The sequence below is a fragment of the Siphateles boraxobius genome, unplaced genomic scaffold (genome assembly GCF_051911475.1).
Source record: "Siphateles boraxobius isolate OS27281-9 unplaced genomic scaffold, OSU_SipBor_1 41, whole genome shotgun sequence".
NCBI classification, from domain to species: domain Eukaryota; kingdom Metazoa; phylum Chordata; class Actinopteri; order Cypriniformes; family Leuciscidae; genus Siphateles; species Siphateles boraxobius.
In genome coordinates this window covers 43822192-43846502 of record NW_027509042.1, presented here as the reverse complement: position 1 = coordinate 43846502, position 24311 = coordinate 43822192, and the positions used below count along the sequence as shown (strand labels likewise).

At 40.2% G+C, this 24311-nt stretch overlaps 1 protein-coding gene across 1 annotated transcript; it reads right to left on the bottom strand.

Moving 5' to 3' along the window:
• Positions 1 to 208: 208 nt before the first annotated feature.
• Positions 209 to 9721, bottom strand: vstm2lb (V-set and transmembrane domain containing 2 like b). The gene is made up of 4 exons (XM_077200004.1): positions 9559 to 9721; positions 4818 to 4984; positions 4421 to 4468; positions 209 to 1354 (listed from the first exon to the last, which is right to left on the bottom strand). The coding sequence occupies exons 1-4, from the start codon at positions 9656 to 9658 to the stop codon at positions 1025 to 1027; spliced, it is 645 nt and encodes a 214-aa protein (XP_077056119.1). The 5' UTR covers positions 9659 to 9721; the 3' UTR covers positions 209 to 1024.
• Positions 9722 to 24311: the final 14590 nt, after the last annotated feature.

The window sequence follows — 24311 nt, the reverse complement described above, 5'->3', positions numbered from 1 at the left end:
AAATGCATCTGGAGTTTCTAGGTTTATCCTGAGGGTGTCAGTGTCTCCTTCATGCTCGATTCAGAGAACATACTCATATGAGACAAACACACAATACATCGGGATAACACAAAAACATGCATCATATTTCTGAACACAAGACAATAAATCAAGCTTTGAAAAGCCTTTTAAGACATTATAAAATACAACTACAAATAGCCAATCAGAGTTGAGCATTTCGTAATTCCTTTTAATAGGTAAAATGAATTATTTAGGCTAACTGAAACAAGAGATGTCTTCAGAAATTCCAGAAAGTTACACAACTCAAACATCTAATTCCATAAGTAACATTAAAGCAGAACTAGATATACAGAAGAATCATCATTAAAATCACTTCAACATTAGAAAACTGCAGTAGGCTACATCTGTCGAACATTAGTGTAAAAGCACATTTAGAAACAGCTCTATTATAAAACAAACAAACACACACACACGTTGAGTTTTCCTGTAGGGATTCTCCATAGATAGACAATGATTTTTATACTGTACAAACTGTATATTCTCTCCCCTTACACTAACCCGACCCCTAAACCTACCCATCACACAAAACTTTCTGCGTTTTGACATTTTCAAAAAAGACCATTTTATATTGACATTCCACAAAATAATGTTTTTGCTGAGCCAAGGACTTTTAAGAACGTTTTTAAGATGACCGCAGTGGCTTTTCAGATTTCAACAAGTGAGTAAGCTATTACATTGTTTAAGAAAACAATTCAGATAAAGGTTTGACTTTACATGAGGGTGAGAAAATTACATAATTCTAATTTTAACTTGAACTATCGCTTTAAATCCACACATTCCTTTCCTTATAATAGAAAAAGCTCAAATCACAACGATGCCAGTTTAAAAATTATTTACAACAATCAAACTAAAGATAGGGATAATTATCTGGACAAACTCTGTCAGGACACGTGTATTGTAAAATCAGGACTGCCCTAGTTTCATCTCCTCTCCTCTTTATAGTGTGCAGTTTTCAACAGGACAGTCACTGTGTCTCTGATTGGTGTTTGTTTCCCGCTCTGGTCTTGTTCCTCTCGTGGAGTTGTTGATGAACCCGATGGGCCGCTTCTTCCTCATGCTGGATCATCTGATGGTCTTCAGGACCTGCTTTCTGCTTTGATGTCTTCTTCTCTTCTTCTTTCTGCACATTGATATGAATCTTCTGTTGTACCTGCAGATATGCCTGAACTCTGTGCCGCTGGGTTTGGCTTTCACTGAAGTCGATGACTCGACACTCGTACGTCCCCTCGTCGGATCGTTTGACGCTAGATAGACGGAGCTTATGTGAGATGTTGCTGCCAACCACTTTTACCACCTTCAAGCAAATATAAAATATGGTTATTGAACATTCACATTCAGCTAATTAAGTTTGGGAATTAAATGGGCTGTATCTAGAGTTCAGAAACCCGTGTTATAGCGACACTGGTGGCCGTTAAAGTGAACTGCAGCAGCTCTTACTGCTCGTGCACACGTAACGCACAAGAGACTGAATGTGATCCTTAATGTTACTCACGGCGAAGGTATTTTTCATTCTTTGGGTTTTGAAGTGATATACAGTTATCGAACATGCAGAAACCGTCCATGCTGCAAACAACTTTCCTCTCAATACCAAACAAAACAACAAAAATGCCAGCGGTGAGAAACAGCAGTTCATAAATCATCTGATCATAGAGATGTGGATGTTTTCAGCAGATATGAGATTCACCGGCATCATGATGACAGATGAGCACATTAATATCACACTGTTATGATAGTTTGATTATACAGTATATTTGAGACTATATAGATTATACAGGTCCTTCTCAAAAAATTAGCATATTGTGATAAAGTTCATTATTTTCCATAATGTAATGATAAAAATTAAACTTTCATATATTTTAAATTCATTGCACACCAACTGAAATATTTCAGGTCTTTTATTGTTTTAATACTGATGATTTTGGCATACAGCTCATGAAAACCCAAAATTCCTATCTCAAAAAATTAGCATATCATGAAAAGGGTCTCTAAACGAGCTATTAACCTAATCATCTGAATCAACTAATTAACTCTAAACACCTGCAAAAGATTCCTGAGGCTTTTAAAAACTCCCAGCCTGTTTCATTACTCAAAACCGCAATCATGGGTAAGACTGCCGACCTGACTGCTGTCCAGAAGGCCATCATTGATACCCTCAAGCAAGAGGGTAAGACACAGAAAGAAATTTCTGCACAAATAGGCTGTTCCCAGAGTGCTGTATCAAGGCACCTCAGTGGGAAGTCTGTGGGAAGGAAAAAGTGTGGCAAAAAACGCTGCACAACGAGAAGAGGTGACCGGACCCTGAGGAAGATTGTGGAGAAGGACCGATTCCAGACCTTGGGGGACCTGCGGAAGCAGTGGACTGAGACTGGAGTAGAAACATCCAGAGCCAACGTGCACAGGCGTGACATGGGCTACAGAGAAGCAGCACTGGACTGTTGCTCAGTGGTCCAAAGTACTTTTTTCAGATTAAAGCAAATTTTGCATGTCATTCGGAAATCAAGGTGCCAGAGTCTGGAGGAAAACTGGGGAGAAGGAAATGCCAAAATGCTTGAAGTCCAGTGTCAAGTACCCACAGTCAGTGATGGTCTGCGGTGCCATGTCAGCTGCTGGTGTTGGTCCACTGTGTTTTATCTAGGGCAGGGTCAATGCAGCTAGCTATCAGGAGATTTTGGAGCACTTCATGCTTCCATCTGCTGAAAAGCTTTATGGAGATGAAGATTTCATTTTTCAGCATGACCTGGCACCTGCTCACAGTGCCAAAACCACTGGTAAATGGTTTACTGACCATGGTATTACTGTGCTCAATTGGCCTGCCAACTCTCCTGGCCTGAACCTGTAGTAGAAATTTTAATAGTCATTGATCCCAAACAGGTATCATAAGAGAAAGAACCTATTCAATGTATAAAAGTATATTTGTGTACGTGCTTGTGTGTGACGTTTCAGGAACATATGGGACAGGACCTCTGACCTTAGGGACGGTCAGTTTTGGCCAGTTTATTTCAGTACTAGTTTGTGTCTTTAAGTAGAAACTGAACAGCAGTAAGGACCTTATCTGGGTGGGTGAAAGGTACAGTGGGTGAGGAGGAACCTTGAAAACAGTATAAAGGCTGTCTCATATCTTCCTGTGGGGTGTCACTCTCTTGCACAGAGTAACTTCTGTGTACTAGACTGAACCTATTCTTGCAAGAATAAATACTTTTCTTTTTTATTAATTTGACTCTGAGTGTCTCTTACGCAGTGATGATGTTTAACAGGATTTTTGCCACAACAAACCCCATAGAGAATCTGTGGGATATTGTGAAGAGAAAGTTGAGAGACGCAAGACCCAACACTCTGGATGAGCTTAAGGCCGCTATCGAAGCATCCTGGGCCTCCATAACACCTCAGCAGTGCCACAGGCTGATTGCCTCCATGCCACGCCGCATTGAAGCAGTCATTTCTGCAAAAGGATTCCCGACAAAGTATTGAGTGCATAACTGAACATAATTATTTGAAGGTTGACTTTTTTTGTATTAAAAACACTTATTTTATTAGTCGGATGAAATATGCTAATTTTTTGAGATAGGAATTTTGGGTTTTCATGAGCTGTATGCCAAAATCATCAGTATTAAAATAATAAAAGACCTGAAATATTTCAGTTGGTGTGCAATGATTCTAAAATATATGAAAGTTTAATTTTTATCATTACATTATGGAAAATAATGAACTTTATCACAATATGCTAATGTGAGACTATAGTTTTAATTAATCCCTTTTCCTTGCATGACACTTTGACATTACAGTACAGAATGGTTCTTTCATTATCATGAACATTGTAAGTATTAATTTCATGTGTGAACGATAGAGAGGCTAACCGTCACATCCTTTGAATTTCCCGGCAAAAACGTCCCGAATCCTTCATATAAAAATCAGTCTACAGGCTTTCATAGACAAACTAAGTAAGGGAAGGTATTGTTTGTTACAAGCTGTTCACACATTAGCAATAACAACGTGATTAATACATGAAAATTCTTACATATAGCCCCTTTAAGAAAGCTGAATTGCAGAGAGATGCAATACAATGATCATGTTTATGAGCATCAGTATTTCCACAAGAAAAGCAAAACGTATTAGTTCTCTCTCTCTCTCTCTCTCTCTCTCTCTCTCTCTCTCTCTCTCTCTCTCTCTCTCTCTCTCTCTCTCTCTCTCTCTCTCATATATATATATATATATATATATATATATATATATATATATATATAGCCTATATTTATTATCGAAAAATTCTGAATAAAGCAACATACATTAAATCAGAAAACAATGCATATGGAAACCTGAACATTAAGTCAAATTAAAAGACATTTCTAAATGCAAAACTCACACTTATTTTATTCGCCCCCATTGGTGTGTTTTCCTGTGGAATCACCTGTAGACACATCAACATATCAAAACTAAAGCGAAGACTAATTATCTGGACAAATCTCAGGACATGCCACATGGTTTGTAAAATCAGCACATGATAAAAAAAAAAAACATAGCAAAATATATTGGTTAAAATTTGACTTGTTCATTTAGAAATATTATTATACTTTATAACTGGTATTGAATAAATTATAATTATAAATATAATTTCTCCACCAAGATATGAATGGTCCAAAATGGTTTTCTTCAGAAACAAACTGCTTGATAATCTACCAAATCTATTTGAAAGAATAAGTATTCATCTTTAATAGATGAAAACAACAAAAACATTTGAACAAATCAAATCGGCTTTCCTGATTGGTTGTCGACGGGTGTGGCTCCGCCCAGTCTCTGCTGTGTCTGGTGTACCACCACTGGATCTCCAACGAGGATGAGGATGAAGAAGACCCTCTGAAGGAGCACGACATCTCCACATCATCTCCAGCCTGAGACACCATGTCACGAGGAACCTCGGTGAAAAGAGCTGAAGAGAAGAGATTAAAACGAATCTCTTCACACGGATACTTTCAGTCGTGTGTGTGTGTGAGTGAGTGAGTGTGCATGTGTGTGCCTAGAGGTCTGACAGTCCAATGCTCAAGAAAACGAATTGCAAACAGGACTGGAGAATTAAGCAGATACATTTGAGGACAAACAATATTATTAATTCATTAGTATAAAACTAAAACAAACACACACACATACACACAAACACACAGTCTGATGGCCTATTGTTCAAGTCTTTCACATAAGTGAATATTAATCAATAATCTTCCCCTATAATCATACTTTGTCTGGAAAGGCAATGAAAGCTGTAAACTGCAGTGAATTGTACGTATAGGTAAGTTTTTGGTGTTTTGCAAAAAAATTATTTAGTAAATATAAATTACATAAAATAAATAATTAAGGAATAACTGCAAACTATTATATTATGTAATAGCCTAACGCAAACCCCAGGATGTTGTGTAGAGTATGCATTTATTTCAAGACATTTTTTCACATATTAATTCGTTTAACCTCCTTTCATGCATCACGGTTTCGGCATCTTGCTTTAACGCTAGGGGACGTTCTTCACTATATTTGCCTGGCATAAAAAAACTTTGAAGATCTTTGATATCCTGGTATTTTAACAGCGATCTGAAACTATTGCACTCAACAAAGCTCAAGATATCACACTGTGGCAATGCCAGCATTTTGAGTCTGTGCAACATTAGTAACACACACACACACACACAAAGTTGTATTAACAAGGTTTGGGAGGAACACTTTCTAATGATCAACACTTGCCTGGTTATCTTCCTAACCAGAGATACGGGGGGAGTACTCTGGGTTCGGGCCTAATTTCCGAGCCCTCCTCCCCCCGGACAGCACGCCAAATACACAGAACCATTTACTCTCTGATCATTCGTAAGAGTGAACTCGTGAAACACACACACACACACAAACACACACACACACACGCACACCTTTCCCTTTGTATCTTTGTAATTACTCCCCGATTTCTTTGTCTCTGTAATGAGAATGTACAGTGTGACCATCTGTTGTCTTTGTTTGGAGAGAGAAAGACAGTTTCTCTGGTCATTAATATGCACAGTCTCTATCCGGTTTGTATAAAGGTTATTATCCAGTGCAGCGTTACTGTCTGAGAGCTGATCTGACCAGTGCTAACACTCATATTTGAGAGATCTTGATTGAAAAAGCTGTATATGCTCATCAGATCCAGAGGATCACCAGTGGCAGAAGTTACAGTCATCTCTCTTTTAGATAACCATTTATAAGCACTGCACATCTTCACACTGCTCTTTTGGTAACCGGAGAACTTCAGAACAACTTCTGCATTCAGCAAAAACATTTTCAATTTATAACAGCTGTATTTGATTTGTTGTTTCCCTTATAACTATTTATTTTTATTTTTGGTTGATGTATCCTTTTTTGCACAATAAAAGCCTTATTTTCTTTGTACTGTACATTATGTATAATATTTTGTATTTTTATTATTATTATTATTATTATTATAGTGAAAAATATAGTGAAATATTATTTCCTGGATTAATAAAAAACAGTATGTGTTCAAATATAGCATGATATGTTTTAGAATATATTAGATGAGCAAGAGGAAAAACAGCATGCTTCTGAATGTGATGTCATGCATTCAATTAACAAGAAGTTCATAATAAATTGCATTTTAAACACAATGTTGCCAGTTACAGAAGTTTGTTTTTGCTCCACCAACAAAAATATCATTCCTGTTGAGTAAATGATTCAATGACTCATTCATAATAGTCACTTGTTTCCTTCCTGAATGAATCAACTGTTTTTGACTCACTCATAAAGACTAATCATTGTAGCCACATACTGGCGAACTGATGAAACATGCAGAAAAAGTCAATGAAAAATCCGGGACAAACACAGAATATGATAACTGCTGTTTTACAGCACTCTTGAAATGCTGCTCGACAAAGACTACTGAGGTCATGTGACAACATCGTAGTGTACTAATGTCGCATACGGTTTTAAACACACAGTATAGCTTCACATAGTAATATAAAGTGTATACTAGAATTGTCCGAAGCCGTGATAAGTGTCTGTTTTAATCCGTTCCACTGTCGCTTTCATTTGAGGATTGTAGGACGTTTTCTTTTCATTCTTTGCTTTTAGTTGTTCTCAATGTTTAAGAGGTTTCCAGCAGAGAAGCATTACCACAGCATTATGCTTTGCATGCTACAGTTACTGGATTGGGGTTGCCAATGCTTTAGAAATCATCCTATATACTTGCCCTGACTGATTTCCCAGGAATATTGCTTGGCATGTTCCTTGTTCTTCATAGTGATGCATTTCCATGGAAATTCACTAAAGTAATTTAATGCGTTTAATTGCATGCTCGTGCAATCAAATCAAGTTAATTATGCATTCAATAATTGTATTATTTTATTAATTAGTAAATTAATTATCTTTTCACTCTAATATTACAGGCTACATTGTTCTGCGTTAAATACATAATTGCTCTCTAGCCCAAAGGGTGAAAGCTTTTTCATTTGTGCATGCTTTTTTTGTTACTGTGTTTGATAAATTAAGAAATAAGGTACAAGAGGTCTTCCAATATTGTGAGAAGTCACAGTTAAAGACTGCAGTAGAGGGCCTGTATACACAGAAGCTGTTAGTATAATGTGTATTTTAGGATGAGAGGAACACTGTATTGACCACTGTTTCTCCTCCATATCGCTTTAAAATACAGTATCTCTCTGCAGAATTCAGTCGGGTTCGATATGTTTTCTGGTCTGTGGCGACTCGATCATATGATCCGCTGTGTGTGTCGTGTCTCTGGACCGGAGCTGCGGCGGTTCTTGTGACATGAACGTGAAACCAGACTTTATTCTCCCCAATGGAAAGCATATTTACACTGTCTGAATCATTCCCTATCCCCTATATAGTGCACTATGTGCCATTCACCATGTAGAAAATAATAAATGTGTGAAAAAGTGATTTCAGCTTCAGTGTCTGTTTATAATGTAGGGGGCGGAGCTTCAGATTCTAGAGAGCATTTGATTGGACAGAAAATCGGACGATAAGCTGAATTGCAGAGTGATGTCATCAAAATCATCGATCCATATTGGCGGGAGTGAGAGACTGTACATTTTTAATTATCTTCTAAATGTGAATTTTGTCATTGTTTTGGAGCACACTAGCTTATAGATAACAGTAAATCTAACATATTCATACTAAAAGCCAAAAACGTCAATTTGATTTCATGGGGACTTTAAGCATCAGTTTAATGTCAACACTAGCTAGTGGAAAAAGGAAAACTGGGAATTTTGTGCTGCTCATGCCCATGATGACATCATGTCACAACATTAGCGTCAGAGGAATTCCCATGAAGGCTTGGAGAAGACCATGGAAAACCCTTAGATCTTACACTTTATTTTCTGTCCAGCCGGTTACATCCTTGCAGGACTGCAATTCAGTTATGTTTGGATTAAATTTGACTAAAGACATATTGAATGGGTCTTAATTCTATTTATGTCTGTTTGAAATTATAGATCAAAATATAGGCCTATAGTTGAATATTTGTCACTTCCACTGTTGGTGGATGTTGTTAATGGACCCTGCCATTAATAGTAGCTTTTTATTTAAATATAAATATATTTTGTATTTTAAAAATGTTCATTAAGATGCATTGTACAAACCAATTATGAAACACAAAACATGAAACAGCACAAAGATATTTAACCATTGTTTTTAACACACACACACACACAGACACACACACACACACACACACACACACACACACACACATATATATATATATATATATATATATATATATATATATATATTTATGTATAACTTTGTAACATTTCAAACCTGTGGCAATCTGACATTTGAAAAAAAAATTCACAACGGTCTCAGAAAATACTCAAAACGATCATGAGAGCACAGATCAAACTTTCATTACTGTAGTTGTCTCGTCTTAATGAATGCCAGCGTGGTTTTATTAATTTAATACCCATACAAAATTACAATTGTGTGATTTTAGTTGAGGAGATGATTTACAAAAATTAGCCTATTCTATTTAAGGCAGCTTTAAGGTGTTACCATCAAACAAAGCACTGCTAGAAAAAGTCAATTTAGGTAGTAAATGGTAAGGTAGGCTAAATTTTAAATCAATAGTAGCCTAATAATGATATCTTTGAAGATTTGCCACAGTCATATGTTTTAATTTGGTTTGAGTTTAAACAGCTTTATGACCGATTTCAGTTAATATTATCTAACGTTATCATAAAACATATTTTCTTTCCTAAGAAACTTTATATCAGCAGTTTAAGAAACTTTCAAAAACAATGGTGTCAAGCTCTATTCATAAACCCTTAATAAAATCGACAACAGAAGCTCAAAACTTAGTAAGCCGCCTATCCATACAGGATATATTTGCGTTCTGAATCAGTTCACGCATTTATGATGCCCCAGAAACGCAATCTAGGTAGGCAGCTCATTTGAGACACAGCCCACGAGACTCAATAGCCTACAGTTTCATTAGTTCCCGTTCCTCCTCACGCCTACCGTTTCCAGATACGTGGTTGTCCACCGCCAAATTCGCGCTGATTTGGGCATAAATTCCCACCGAGTGTAAAATCCACAGCATCTCCCCAAACGAGCCCATGTCTGCTCTATGCACTCATCAGATCTTGCAGTGAACCGCGGCAGCTGAGCGCGCGTGTCGGTCGAGTGGGCGTCGGTGTCCCCGAGCGCGGAGGAACACACGCGGAGGGGCGCGTGTATGTGATGAGGTCGGGTGAATTATCAATTAGGCGGAGGGATATAAACTTCTCGCACTATCAGGTATGAGACCGGTGCGTGCATTAAGTCACTTTCTGTGTATGCAAACAAAACATTTCTACAATAATTGCCCAGTATTAAGAAGACTTATCATTTAATAGTGCATGTTGGATTAGGTGTCATTTGCACTTGCATGTCAGACTGGCCTTCTGTTAATCTCATATTAACAAAACAACCTGTGCTTTCCAGTCATAGAGATTGCTAATGTGACGTCATCGTGACGTATTACCAGTGGTGAACGCAAAGCATTTTGGGAATCCGCGGCACAAACAGAAGGCGCCAGACTTGATTGCATGGAGGGAAGAACGCAGTGTTCAAGATGCCCTCTAGCTGCTGTGTTTTAAACTGCAATAGTCCTTCTTGCACAGTTTTGAAAACGAACATTACGGGTTGTTTTAAGGACATGTTTGTGTATGCTCGTAGACACTCACTCTGAAGCGGTCAGAGGCGATTCTAAAAGATTCAAAAAGTCGAGACAGGACCATCGTCAAAATTCTACCCACTACTTTAACTTAGTTCATCCAAAACAAACTAGAAAATAGACTCAAAGTGCTAAATACCTGAATTATCCTTTAAGAACGGATCAATATATTTGTTTTCCTTAATTTTAATGAACCCTAACTTTATTCTCATCTGAATGGTAAATAATTGATTTTCGTATAAAATTATACTACCATTAAAAACACATCTGATTTTTTTTAATCAATGTAGAATATGTAACTGCTCTGAAGAAAAGAAATGAAAACCAATGCGATATGATTAATGTCCAAAAGATGTAACCCACAGACTGTTTTGAAATGGGGTTGGATGTTGCTTTTAAAACTGTGTGTGTTTGGTTGGGTGACAGTTGTATGTTACAGCTTGACAAGAGTTTAGAGTGTGACAAAAGCACAATGTTGTGTTTTATTGCGAGTGTAAGTTACACAAATATAAGTAAACACTTTGCAGTTTGAATGATAACCTCTATGAACAAAATGAGGGAGTATGTTTTATGTTTCCACTGTTCGATCGCGCCTCTCTCTCTCTCTCTCTCTCTCTCTCTCTCTCACACACACACACACACACACACAGTTCGATCGCGCCCGCGCCTCTCTCTCTAGCGGGCGCACAAACACACACGCACACACTCCAGCATTGCAATCTTGACATGAATTGCGATTGCATGCAGATAGATGAGAGAGAGCGAGGAGTGTGGTGCTTAAAACTTTAGCATACTTTTGAACGGACGACAGTTTTCTGGTATGGTCCGACAATGTTTTCTTTAGCCCGTTGCATTTTGTAGGATTATATTCTGTTTTTCACGCTATTTTTATTTATTTTTTCATGCCAGAACACTAGCCTGCTATGCCAGCCCATGTAAACCGATGTAAACGGGCCAAACATAGCCTACCCATAATTCTTTGCGTTCTGATGACGTTGCCGCCCAGTTGGTCACATGTCTTAGCGATCTCTATTTTGGAAAGAGCTGAACGCACACTAATACCACAACAAACTAAGTGGGGAAACTCAAATTTCTTTAGGTACCGTGTTTCTGAGTAGTTGGCATGTCAGTGAGACTATACGGAGGATGCAATAGATGCAGCAAGGCTACTAGTAAATTTGTTGAAATTAATTATATCTTTTTTTCCATTTAGGCTACAATACATGTGTTGCATGTACACAGTAGTTACAATTGCGATACATATAGCGATTCAATTTAAAGCACCATCATACGTTGAATAAACCTTTACAAAAACACACCTGTTGGGCAGTCTTTATTCATCATGTTATAGGAGTAAAAAACCCTTGCTGAAGATATTGACTTAAATAGGAATGGAAAGATCTAATTCACATTAGGTTAAAAACTGTTGAAAATGTTTTTTGAGAACAGTAAGTCATCGTCTCCATGTAAACTACAAAAATGTAAATGTGTGAAAACTGTTTCTTTACAAAGTGACATCGCCATCTACTGGCCTGGCAGCAGAATACAGCGACTAGTCGGCTTCGCAGATCCGTGTGAACAAGATCATTTTGACAACGTTGTCATCTGTATGTGAAAAACGCAAAGGAAAAACTTTTTCGATTTTGTACATTGTTGTCGTGTATATCGTACGGAAACCTCGTATGTCCAAATTTGGTCAATTTCATATTTTTTCACAAATCGATGGTCTCCACGTGGGTCTGTTATTTTTACAAATTATTAACCAATCGAAAGTGTTGAAAATAGCTTGTGAGCAAACCTCTTAACTCCATTGGACACTTCAACTGTCTGAGAAACCGCGTAAAGACACCCCTTCTTTACTTGGCGCCGCCACACAGGGAGCTTCGCAGCATTTTTTCTCCTCAGGATTGGAAGTCGCAGTCTTCGTCGAGCAACACGTCCTCTGAGGTAAATGTCCTTATTCATGATTCAGTTATATAAATTAAATAATAACAGTTTATATATTATATATAACAGTTTTATCTCGATCGAAGTAATGGTAGTGCTAGTATAGTGTAATGTATTGTTTCTGAGGATGGGTGGATTTTTCTTTCTGCTAGGACTTGCATTGGACGGTAAGTTAGCTAAGTTAACTTATCTTGTTGATTGAAATCTTCCATGGTTTTGTCTCTGACGAGGAAATTTAATTTAAACCGCAAAAATTGCCTGTCGTTGACTTAGGTAGCCGCTATGTATTGGTTTTGTCGTCATGTTAGGTGAGATAGCTAATGTGATTTTCGTGGGGCTTATATATTTTATTTTATTGTTAAACTATGATATCAGTTATTGATTTAAATGTCTACTTATTGCTAGGCTTATTATAAATGTGCATTGAAGATTTAAAATGCACATAATATAATACTTGAATTGAATGTTTTGGATACCACCATTCAATTATTGTTTTTATTATTATTTTACTGACTCGAAGTTCCCTCTCTTGGCACTGTGCATGTAAAACACCCCAACTAGTGTTCTTATGGGAGAAAAAAAACGTCTGTCTACTGGCGTCAAGTAAGCCTATCTTTGGATAACTCTGTCTGTTTAGGCAATAACGAGAGAAAATAGTTAGGTTAGATACATTTGAGAAAGCCTGTTTTGTTAAAAATCGAAAGCTGTAATACTTAGGTGCAGAAGGAAGCCTGTGAGCCACAAAGGTAAGTTTGTGTGCAGATTAGGCTAATTTCCGCCTATTAGACAGCCTAGTCAGCTCGTTTTTTTGGTATTGCATCAAGTATAGCTCATAAACTTTTAAAATAGAGCTGAGTAAGATATATGTAACCACAATCATAAGCTTTGATTAGCTCTTAATGCCTTGTCTCGTCAAAAGGCTCAACGCGACCGTGGACTTTAATGAACACTGCTGGCAGCAGCGAAGTCTGCATCCGTTCCATTCTTATCAATGACAGCGTAAACTCGTATCTCCCTGCTCCCCAGTCATAAACCTCGTATCGCCGATTAAACATGATTTTGGGGAAATGTTGTGTTAATGTTGGTACACAACAGTATATAATAGCAATATAAGGTATAATACCAACTTTAACGATACAATGTTTAATAACTCAAAATATATGCAGTTTTTTTTTATTTCCTGAAAAATAATGGTTTTGGAGATACGAGGATTCCGCCCGACAGCGACGATATGTGCCCTAAGAAAGTCTTACTTTTTTTAAAAGATGCATAAAATGTTCACCGTAAGGAATCATTTACAGTTTTTGAGCAGCCTTCACATTGACACATTGGTCTTTGCCTCCATTTCTTTGAGCTAGACTGCAGTGTTTTATAATCTTACAGACTGTCCAACCATATCTAGCAGGTTCATAAATATTGAAGATAGCTGTGAGGTTGGAGGAAATGGAATAACCTGTGCTGAAATAGCTGAATATGCCTCACAAATTATTATCTGCCTGGTTCTCAAACCCACTGACAGACATCAGGATCCGGTGCTGAGCCCAAGGGAGTTTAACCCCGGACAGATCTTGAGTATGTTTGCTTTTGCCAACATGGAGAAGATGTTTAACATGTAAATGAAGAGGGTAAGATCACTACTTGATGGTGTATTGTAACGGCAGATCCCAAACTCTAAACAAAAACCATAGAAATGAAAGGAAGTCCACAGAAAGGCGAAAAGTCTTGTTTTATGCATCAAACCATACGAGAAGGAGCAGAGGGGAGGGGGGACACATTTCAAAATCTAAGTTTTGAAATCCAATCCAATCAATCCAAATGAATCCATTCTGCAACTGTTAAATACATAATTCAATTTTTAAAAACGAAATTATAGGCTTAAGTGCAGGGTCCGACTGGAGCAGGCATGGCCATCAAACTATATGATTTATCCCTGCACAGATGCACTCTCAATAGTAATAATAATTCATAACATCATTCACACAGTAGTTGTCTGTTGAATGTGTTTTTCACAAGTTTTTAGTTGCTTTAAAGGTCACTAGAAAATTGCATGCTGTCTCTCTGAACTTTTCAATCAGCGATGTTTGCTTTTAAAAGCAGAGTTTTATTGCCGATACAGTCTGGTGGATTTAAATGTCTCTCTTGCTGTGAAGGACAAGGCCAACACTTTAGCAGCTGCTAACCGTGAAGGTGTCATTAAATGAGCTTAAGTGTCTGTAGCAATGTTCAGGGAAGAAGGAGGCGGGAACCGGCGAACATTCAAACAAACTTTATTTATTTAAAATAAAACAAACAAACCAAAATACCGCCAGCAGCCCCTCGTGGACGATGCTGGCTAAAATAAAATACAAATACAAAAACCAAAACACAACCTAAAACCAGGCCTGTTCCTCTCTCGATCATCAACGTCGTCGCTCCCCCTTTAGGCTTCCGTGAGAGATCCGAGACCGGTGTGCTTCACTGGTGTTGCTCATTAGCAATCGCACCACCGCTCTCACGTCCCTCGGCCATCCTGTTTGCCACAGTGTCTTTATAGTAAGCTGTGGAAACATGACTTGCAGCTCAAATACAGAATATAGATTTTCTAAAAGCTAATCTTTTGACTGCTTTATTGGCCCTTGGCTTTCAAGCTGAGAACCGTGCATGAGCAGCGGGTTGCAGCGTCGACTCATTTGAGATTTTATTTTGGCTTAATTGATCTTAATTGATAGGTGTAATAGGTGTAACTGCCTCACAGTTTTAGTTAGGTTGTTACTGTTTTTTGGTTCCTACTTGAAAAATAACAGATCGTAGAAGCGGAACTAATTAGTGCCGATTTTGTGTCCGCACGTAACTAATAGGACAAAACACCTGCAAGTGAAGCGCTAAAAGTATAGCATCACAAGAGCTCTCCGGGCTAGGTTAATATTAAGAATATAAAACATATCTACCCACTGAGCAATGTGACGTCGGAGTGACGTCTTTTCTATGTAATTTTTGGACGTCCAATTTCGGTCCACTGAAGGGGTTGTTTTGTAACGCCAGGTGACGTCTTTATTCTACGTCTATTGCACGTCTAATGTTGACATCCGTGGGACCAAATCTGGTTGTTTGTGGACATCTTTTCAACATAAAATTTAGACTAAATTTAGAGATCGTTTCTGTACAACTTCTATAGCTGTAGTCCCATGTTTCAAAAGGGTGGAGGACATGTTTTCTGTAACATGTATTTGCGTTTATGCATTTGGCAGACGCTTTTATCCACAGTGAACCTACATTGCATTACACATTTACATTCCAACCAGTTCTTGCTTTCCCTGGGAATCAAACCCATGATTTTGGCATTGCAAGCACCAACGCTCTACTGTTTGAGCTACAGCATTACACCTCAATATGCGTCTCCAGTTATCACATGCTGCAGAGACGATCAAATGGAGTTTTTGGAAAATTATCTTAAATAATTATAAATAATCTGTAATCATATGTATTAATCATGTTGATAACAACAATGTTGATATTTGTAAATAAAACAAATTGCATATTAATCATTTACATCTCCTGCACCTGTAATAGACGTCCAAATGAGGTCCAAAAAAATGACCCAGTTCAATGGTCAAATGTTGAACGTCAACATGACTTCCAAGTTGGGTCATGGTTGGACGTCCAAATATTGGACCTAGTTTGGACGTCGTATAGATTTCCAGAATTGGTCATGGACCGACGGACCCAATGTAGACATGATATGCACGTCTATCCGACGTCCAGTGTTTATTGGGTAGATGCGTATTATCTGAGGCAAGGAAGACAAGAAGGAAGACGTTAAAGATTTAGCCCCTCTTAATAGAAAGCAGCCTACGAGTTATGTTCTTTTGTATCCGGTTTTCCGTAATGTTTCGTGTGAATGCTTGTGTTATCTAGTGTGTAACAATAACGTCACAATTTGTATTCAAGACATACATACATGCATTGTATTTATTATCCTTTTATTTTTTCTCTCTTTCAACCGAGTTCTCACGGGTTGAGGATTGACATATGTTGGAGAAATAAACCCTGTATTTTAAACAAGACCTCGTGTTTCGTGTTGAATACTGAGGGAGCTACAGTGAGAACTCGACTGCTCCGCATGAGTAGGCGAGGAAGTCGGCATCGGAGAGCGCGGATCGTGGTTGGGCCGAGACATCTCCACATCGCAGCGTGCGCCTTCACAGACGGCATCGGAGAGTGCGAATCGTGGTTGGGCCGAGACATCTCCACATCGCAGCGCGCGCCTTCACAGACAGCAACGGAGGGACATCTCCACATTGCAACATGCGCGCCTTCATTCCAGCGCGAGAAGACGCAGTGCCCACTGAAGAATCAGGTTTCATAACGCAAATTAAGCTGTAATTCAGAGACATTAAGCGTTCTGCACAAGAGAATGAGACATTTCTTTGCATTTCACATAATTCCTAGTTCACACTACATGATTTTAAAACGTGGGGCTGAACTGTGGGGTTCACACTACATGACTTGCTCTCTGTGAAATCAGGAGTGTTCAAGTTGTTGAGCTGTTCACACCATACGACACAACGTGATTGATCCGCAACAGGAGGTAACGCACTACACGAGTTGACAACAACTCTGTCAACCAACGATTCTATCTTGTCTACAAACCACGTTTTGTCACGAAAAATCACGCGAACCGGACATGAGGCGAAAATGCACGCGCGCCGAAGAAGAACACAAACACGGCCGCGAATATGGACAGAAACTAGTGCTGCAAACTGTTTGCGCGATGATTTGCTCTGAGAAAAAAACGCAAAAAAAGAAAAAATAAGAGAGTATGGGCGAGTGGATCCGCATACGCGAACAGCAGGGATTGTCTGTGCTACAGAGAGAGTTGGAGGTGAGTACAGCATGTTAATATCGGAGATGTAGCTGCATGTTTATGTTTGGATGATGGCAAAAATCGTGTATTTACCCGCGTATTTACCCGGTGACCTCAACCCATGCCTTGCTCTGATTGGCTGTTGCTCATGAAAACAGTGAGGTTGAGTCGTGCGACAGCGCTGGATATCTAGCATGCTAGATATTTTTCTAGGCTCGGCGACGCGTCTGCGAGCGTCTTTGATGCGTTGTTGGCTCTTTCATACTAACAGATTGGCGAGCGTTCATCCCCCGCTAATCCCCCGCGATTTGCACGCGATAACAACCTGACCTGTCGGCGAGCTCAACGATTTGCCTATCGGGCTTAAATCGGGCTTAAAATCATGTAGTGTGAACTAGGCTTAAGTTAATGTTGTTTTGCTTACTTACCCTTTCAGAAATTGAAGTTCATAGATATTGCTACTGTGTTGATATTGTGTCTACTGATGAGTATGATGTAAATATTAGTAAGAACTATTAGTACTAAGAATAAAGCAGAATTGGTAATATTTAGACATCGAAAAGTGAATGGTTATTAATAATGTGGTATATGTACAAGTTTAACTAAGAGTTAATCTTTTGTTTTGTTTTAAATTTAATTTAAATTCAATTTAATTAACAAAGGTAATTTAAGTTTTAAATCCGGCCATATATAACTATAACAAGTTATCAGGCAATACCATAGCTCCATAGATTGCAAAGTGTTAGCTAACCGTTATACTAGTCTTTGAATACAGTTAAAGTTTTCATTTTGGATAATCAAGTTAATTTAGCTGCAGAGAGTAATTTTTAAAGTCAGTAGCTGCAAGTAATTAAAGGCTGAGTATTCATATATCAGATTAAAATAACTACTCAATTGAGCTTAAGCTAAATTAAACCTAACTTAGATTATTGTAAACAAGGTAATTACTCAACTAAAAGCAAACTAAAGCAAAATGTCAGAGTTTGAGCTTTTCTTTGAGTGACAAAGAGGGTGCAGGTGAAGACGCGCAGCAGCACTGCACAGACATGCACCCACAAGCTGCTGAAGGCACAGGAGATAACCACACTTCCTCACAAGAGCCACAAAGAAGCCAAAGAGTCAGCAAGTTTACGGAAAAGGGCCAAGAACTGCACGATGAGCAAGTAAGAAGATTTGCACACCGTTTCAGTGTGAGCTACGAGAAGTGGAAAGCTATCGCTAAGGATGCCAAACAAGCGCTGAGTGGACATTGCTCAAACAACCTGCTCCGCAACCACATCACTAAAATAAGCAACGCCTCAGATAATCTGAACGTTGTTTATGAAGATTTAAGGCACATTGACATTCCTGACCAAGACACACGTCGCAGAGCAGACACCTGCGAAACAGTAACAATCATCCAGACTCCAAAGGCTCTTCTAGAGACAAGAGGGGGTGAAGAACAAGTGGTGAAAGTAATAGAGTCTGTAATTGAAGCTGCAGCCTCAGACAAAGTAAGCATCAAGTCTCAACGCACAGAGTCATCTGCTCATTCTCGAGCTCACTCAAGAATAACATCTCGTTCAAGCCAGTCTTCTGCAAGACAAGATGCTGCTGCTGAAGTTGCTGCCAATGAAGCCACTTTAAAGGTACTGCTAGAGCAAGAACGTCACATCGCAGAACTAGAAAGACTCGAAACTGAAGCAGCCAATTTACGAGCCAAACAAGGGGCTGAAAATGCAGAAAGACAAAGGGTGCTGGAAGCCAAGCGCAGACAACTAGAAAGACTGGAGACAATTAAAAAGATAAAGGCTGCAAAGTCGAGACAGCAAGTATATGAACGAAGTGAATGCTCAGATGAAGAAATATTTGGGCTGCTCCATCAATGTAACCCTCTGAAGGAGAATGAGGAAGTCAAGCATGAAAGTAGCCTATTGCAGCATCGCTCCCCACCTCACTCTCTGACACAACCAAAACAAGAAGACAATGCTGCAGCTCTTGTTAAAGCATTCGCAGAGTCCATCAGTGAGAGTCGTCTTCCCGTACCTGAACCAACAACCTTCAACGGCGACTCACTCAGATTCAATGACTGGATAGTCTCCTTTCATACACTTATTGACAGGAAAAACATACCAGCCGAAGAGAAAATATACTATCTATGAAAGTACGTGGGTGGACCAGCCAAAAAGGCCATTGAAAGGTACTTCTTGCTACGCACAGAGTCAGCTTATTGTGCAGCGTGGACCATCCTAGAAGAGAGATACGGCAAACCATTCCTTATCGCCAAGGCCTTCAGAGATAAGCTCGACACATGGCCCAAGATAAGCTCTAAAGGGAGTGTGGAACTTCAAGAACTCGCTGACTTCTTTCGCAGCTGTGAGGCGGCCATGTCTCAGATCAGAGGTCTTGAAGTACTCAACGACTGCAACGAAAATCAGAAAATTCTCTCTAAACTTCCAGACTGGCTGACCTCAAGATGGAATAGGAAGGTAATAGAAGTGGAAGAACAAAGTCACATGTTCCCAAGCTTTAGCCAGTTCGTCAAGTTTCTCACACGTGAAGCCAAAATCGCCTGTAACCCAATGACATCCCTCCATGCTCTGAAACCAAGTGAAAGTGAGAAGATCAAGGTTTCAAAGACAAGATGTCATGGAGCAAAGGTATTGGCAACTAACTCAGATGAGAAAGCGGTTACCACAAGCTGTGTCTTCTGTGAGAAGGCAGGTCACAGTTTACACAAGTGTCGAAAATTTATGGATGAGACTATTTCAGAGCGAGTCAAGTTTGTTCAAGAGAAGAAATTGTGTTTCGGCTGTCTGAAGTTTGGCCATCGCTCAAAGGACTGTGAGAACCGAAATATCTGCGATATGTGTGAAAAGACATCCAGCTTGCCTCCATGATAATCGCACCAAGGAAGAAAGGATGTCAACACGGCCTAGTGGAGCAGGGGACAGCGGCAGGTCAAGGGAAAGGAAAATGGATCGGCCACAAGATAAAGCAGCAAGATCATCACGTGAGGCAACATCCAATAGAGTTATACAGAATGTTAAAGACACTCATACATCTACAGTCATTCCAGTGTGGTTGTCAGTCACAAGTGAGCCAGATCGCGAAGTCCTTGTGTATGCACTCCTCGATACACGAAGCGACACGACATTCATCCTGGAAGAAACGGCAAAGACTCTTCACACAAAGAAGGAACCAGTTCAGCTAAAGCTCTCCACAATGGCTTCAAGAAACACAGTTGTGTCCTGTCGGAAACTGACTGGACTACAAGTGAGAGGATTCTACTCAGACAAGATAATTCCTCTATCAGTGACCTACTCGAGAGATTTCATCCCTGCAAACAGAGATCATATTCCCACACCAGAGACTGCAAAGGCATGGCCTCATCTGGAACACATCGCAGACGAGATTGCTCCTTAACAAAGTTGTGACGTGGGCCTGCTAATTGGCTATAAATGTCCTCAAGATCTTGTCCCGAGGCAAGTAGTGCCTGGTAAAGAAAATCAGCCCTACGCTCAGAGAACAGACCTGGGCTGGAGCGTAGTCGGCTATGGCAACCCATGTCTCGACTATGGAGATGAAATTGGATTAAGTCACCAGGTCATTGTGAGCCAAGTGATGCCTGGTCTTCAGTCCTCTTCAAACCTCACAAGCGAAGTTCACTATGTCTGTAGAACTCAAGTCAAAGAGGTAGTCTCACCTGCAGACGTCATCAAGGTGCTGGAATCTGACTTTGTCGAAAGGTCTTTGGAGGACAGCCACATCTCTCAAGAGGATCTCCGATTCCAGTCAAAGATGGAAAGAGGCATCAGGCTCAAAGACAATGGTCATTATGAGATGTCACTGCCATTCAAGAACGAAAGACCCAACTTACCAGATAACATAGTGTGCGCCATCCACCGTCTCAGATGCCTAGAACGGAAGCTGAAAAGAAACAAACACTTCTACAAAGACTACAAGACCTTCATGGATGAGATCATAACACATGGAGATGCAGAAAGGGTCCCAGAAGAAGACATCAAGAAAACTCCAGCATGGTACATCCCACACCATGGGGTGTATCATCCCCAAAAGCCTGGGAAGATACATGTTGTCTTCGATTGTTCGGCGAGATTTCAAGGGACATCCATAAACGACCATCTCCTGACCGGTCCAGAGCTGACAAACACCTTGGTGGGAGTTCTGTGTCGTTTCCGGAAAGGTCCAGCGGCAATTATGTGTGATATAGAACGCATGTTCCACCAGTTCCACGTTAAAGCAGAAGACCAAGATTACCTAAGATTCCTGTGGTGGGAGAATGGAAATCTTGAAGCCAAACCATCCATCTATCCGGTGAAGGTCCACTTGTTTGGTGCTGTTTCATCACCTGGCTGCGCTAACTATGGACTCAAGAACCTCGCAGCCGAAGGACACGGACACTTCAGTGAAGCCACCATCAAGTTCATTCAGAAGAACTTCTATGTTTATGATAGCTTGTCAAGCTTAGCGTCTGAAAGCCAAGCTATCCAGTTAGTGAAGGAGGCAAGAGAGCTCTGCAGCAAAGGCAAACTCCGGCTGCACAAGTTTGTTTCCAACAGCAAGAAAGTCCTAGCCTCAATCCCCAAAGAAGAATGTGCAAAGGCCGCCCAAGACCTGGACATGGCCCTGGGAGAGCTACACGTGGAAAGAGCACTTGGCATACAGTGGTGCGTGGCTTCTGACGAGTTCCAGTTCAGAGTGATTGTGAAAGAAAATCCACTTACCCGAGGAGGAGTCTTGTCCACTGTCGCTTCAGTATACGATCCACTCGGATTTGTGGCACCGTTCATCCTGGTGGGAAAACAGATCCTGCAGCAGATGTGTCGTGACAAGCTCAGTTGGGATGACATCTTACCTGATGATCTTCGACCCATGTGGGAGTTTTGGCTCCAAGACCTGCGAAACCTGGCTGATGTGAAGATTCAGAGATGCTACATTCCATCAAACTTTAAGGTTCAGAGCTACGAGCTCCATCATTTCTCTGATGCCAGCGTGTCAGGTTATGGCGAGTGTTCGTACCTCAGAGCAGTCAGTGCATCAGGTGAAGTCCACTGCTCTTTGGTAATGGGGAAGTCAAGAGTAACCCCTGCTAAGGTTACCACCATACCAAGACTTGAGCTGTCAGCAGCAGTCGTAGCCGTCCGCACCAGTGACATGCTCAAAAGGGAACTGGAGATAGATTGCCTACAAGAATTCTTCTGGACAGATTCAAAGGTTGTCCTCGGATACATCTGTAACGAAGCCAGGAGATTTCATGTGTTCGTGGCTAACCGTGTGGAATGCATCAAGCAAAGTACGGAGTCTGCGCAATGGAGGTATTTGGCTTCTGAAGAGAATCCAGCAGATCATGCCTCAAAAGGTCTTGCAGCAGAACAACTTGTAGCTTCTAACTGGTTCACGGGTCCAGACTTTCTTTGGCAGAAAGAGCTGCCCAGCGACGTAGTCAAGGTGGGAGAGATTGCAAGTAGTGATCCAGAGATCAAGAAGGCCCAGGCTCACGAAAGGACATAAGGTCACTGTTAGATCGTCTACAAAGGTTCTCTGACAGGTCAAGAATGGTGAAAGCTATAGCCAGACTAAAGCGGCGTGCAAACGAAGCGAAAGGCCTCGAGCCAAGGTCCTGGGAAAGCACCAGTTTAGAGGAAAGGAGAGACGCAGAGCTCAGCATAATCAAGATGGTCCAACAAGCAACCCTCTCTCAAGAAATACAGGGCATCCAGTGTCGTAAGAACACACAAATCAAAGACAAGGCCAACAAATTACACAAGTGAGGTCCATTCCTGGATGACCAAGGTATCCTCAGAGTCGGAGGCCGCTTAGCTCATGCTGCTCTTCATCCACATGTGAAGCATCCAGCTGTTCTCCCTAGAGACAGTCACGTGTCGGCGATACTTGTCAAGCACCATCACGAGAGAGTGAACCATAAATGAGATCCGATCCAATGGTATATGGATCCTGGGATGCAGCAGTGCAGTGTCATCCCATATTTACAAATGCACAACGTGCAGGAAGTTCAGAAGATGCACAGAACAACAAAGGATGGCAAATCTCCCGGAAGATCGAATGGAAACAACACCTCCATTTACTTACTGTGGGATTGACTGCTTCGGGCCATTCTACATCAAGGAAGGAAGAAAAGAGTTAAAGCGTTATGGACTGTTACTTACCTGCATGTGTTCCAGAGCAGTGCATATTGAAATGCTCGATGACTTGACCACAGATGCCTTCATTAACGCTCTGCGTTCATGCATTGCTATTCGTGGAACAGTACGGCAAATAAGGTGTGATCAAGGGACAAACTTTGTCGGCGCCAGACGTGAGTTTATTGAAGCATTAAAGGAGATGGATCAAGACGAACTCAAAGAACTGAGATGTGAGTTCATCATGAACACCCCAGCTTCAAGTCATATGTGTGGCGTCTGGGAAAGACAAATTCGCACTATCAGAAGTGTCTTGACGTCCATTCTAGAACAGTCAGCCAGACAACTTGACTGCTCCTCACTACGAACGTTCTTATATGAAGTCATGGCTGTTGTGAATAGCAGACCTCTGACCACTGATCATCTGAACGATTCATCCTGTCCAGAGCCCTTGACACCAAACCACATCCTGACCATGAAATCCACGATCATCTCTCCACCTCCTGGAAAGTTTATCAGGGAAGATCTGTACCTCCGCAAGAGATGGCGCAGAGTTCAACTCTTAGCCAACAACTTTTGGACGCGGTGGAAGAAGGAATACCTCCTCAATCTCCAACACAGACAGAAGTGGACCAAAGACTGCAGAAACGCTAAGGTCAATGATATTGTCATTTTGCAAGATGATGTTACACCACGAAACCAGTGGAAGTTAGCAAAGGTTACTGAAGGATTAGTTGAAATAAAGTCGTTATTTTTGTTTGTTTTTGCACACAAAAAGTATTCTCGTCACTTGATAAACTTAAGATTGAGCCACTGTAGTCACTTGGACTATTTTAACGATGTCTTTATTAACTTTTCGGGGCCGGCAAGTTTCAATCCCTCAAGAAACCTATGGAGGAGTGATCCAGCTCTCAGATTTCATCAAAAATATCTTTATTTGTGTTCCAAAGATGAACGAAGGTCTTACAGGGTTGAACAACAGGAGGGTGAGTAAATACTGACAGAATTTTCATTTTTGGGTGAACTATCCCTTTAAGAAGGAAACAACAAAAACAAAATAGATTTTTAAAATGCCTGATTGAACAAAGAACTTTTCATAACTTTTGCACAGTTTTTTCGAAGG

Coding starts and splice junctions, on each gene's coding strand:
- vstm2lb (XM_077200004.1), bottom strand. CDS start 9,658: ATGGGCTCGTTTGGGGAGATGCTGTGGATTTTACACTCGGTGGGAATT. Junction 4,469..4,817: donor CACACCCGTCGACAACCAAT/CAGGAAAGCCGA, acceptor TTGATGTGTCTA/CAGGTGATTCCACAGGAAAA. Junction 1,355..4,420: donor TGGGGGCGAATAAAATAAGT/GTGAGTTTTGCA, acceptor ATTTGCTTGAAG/GTGGTAAAAGTGGTTGGCAG.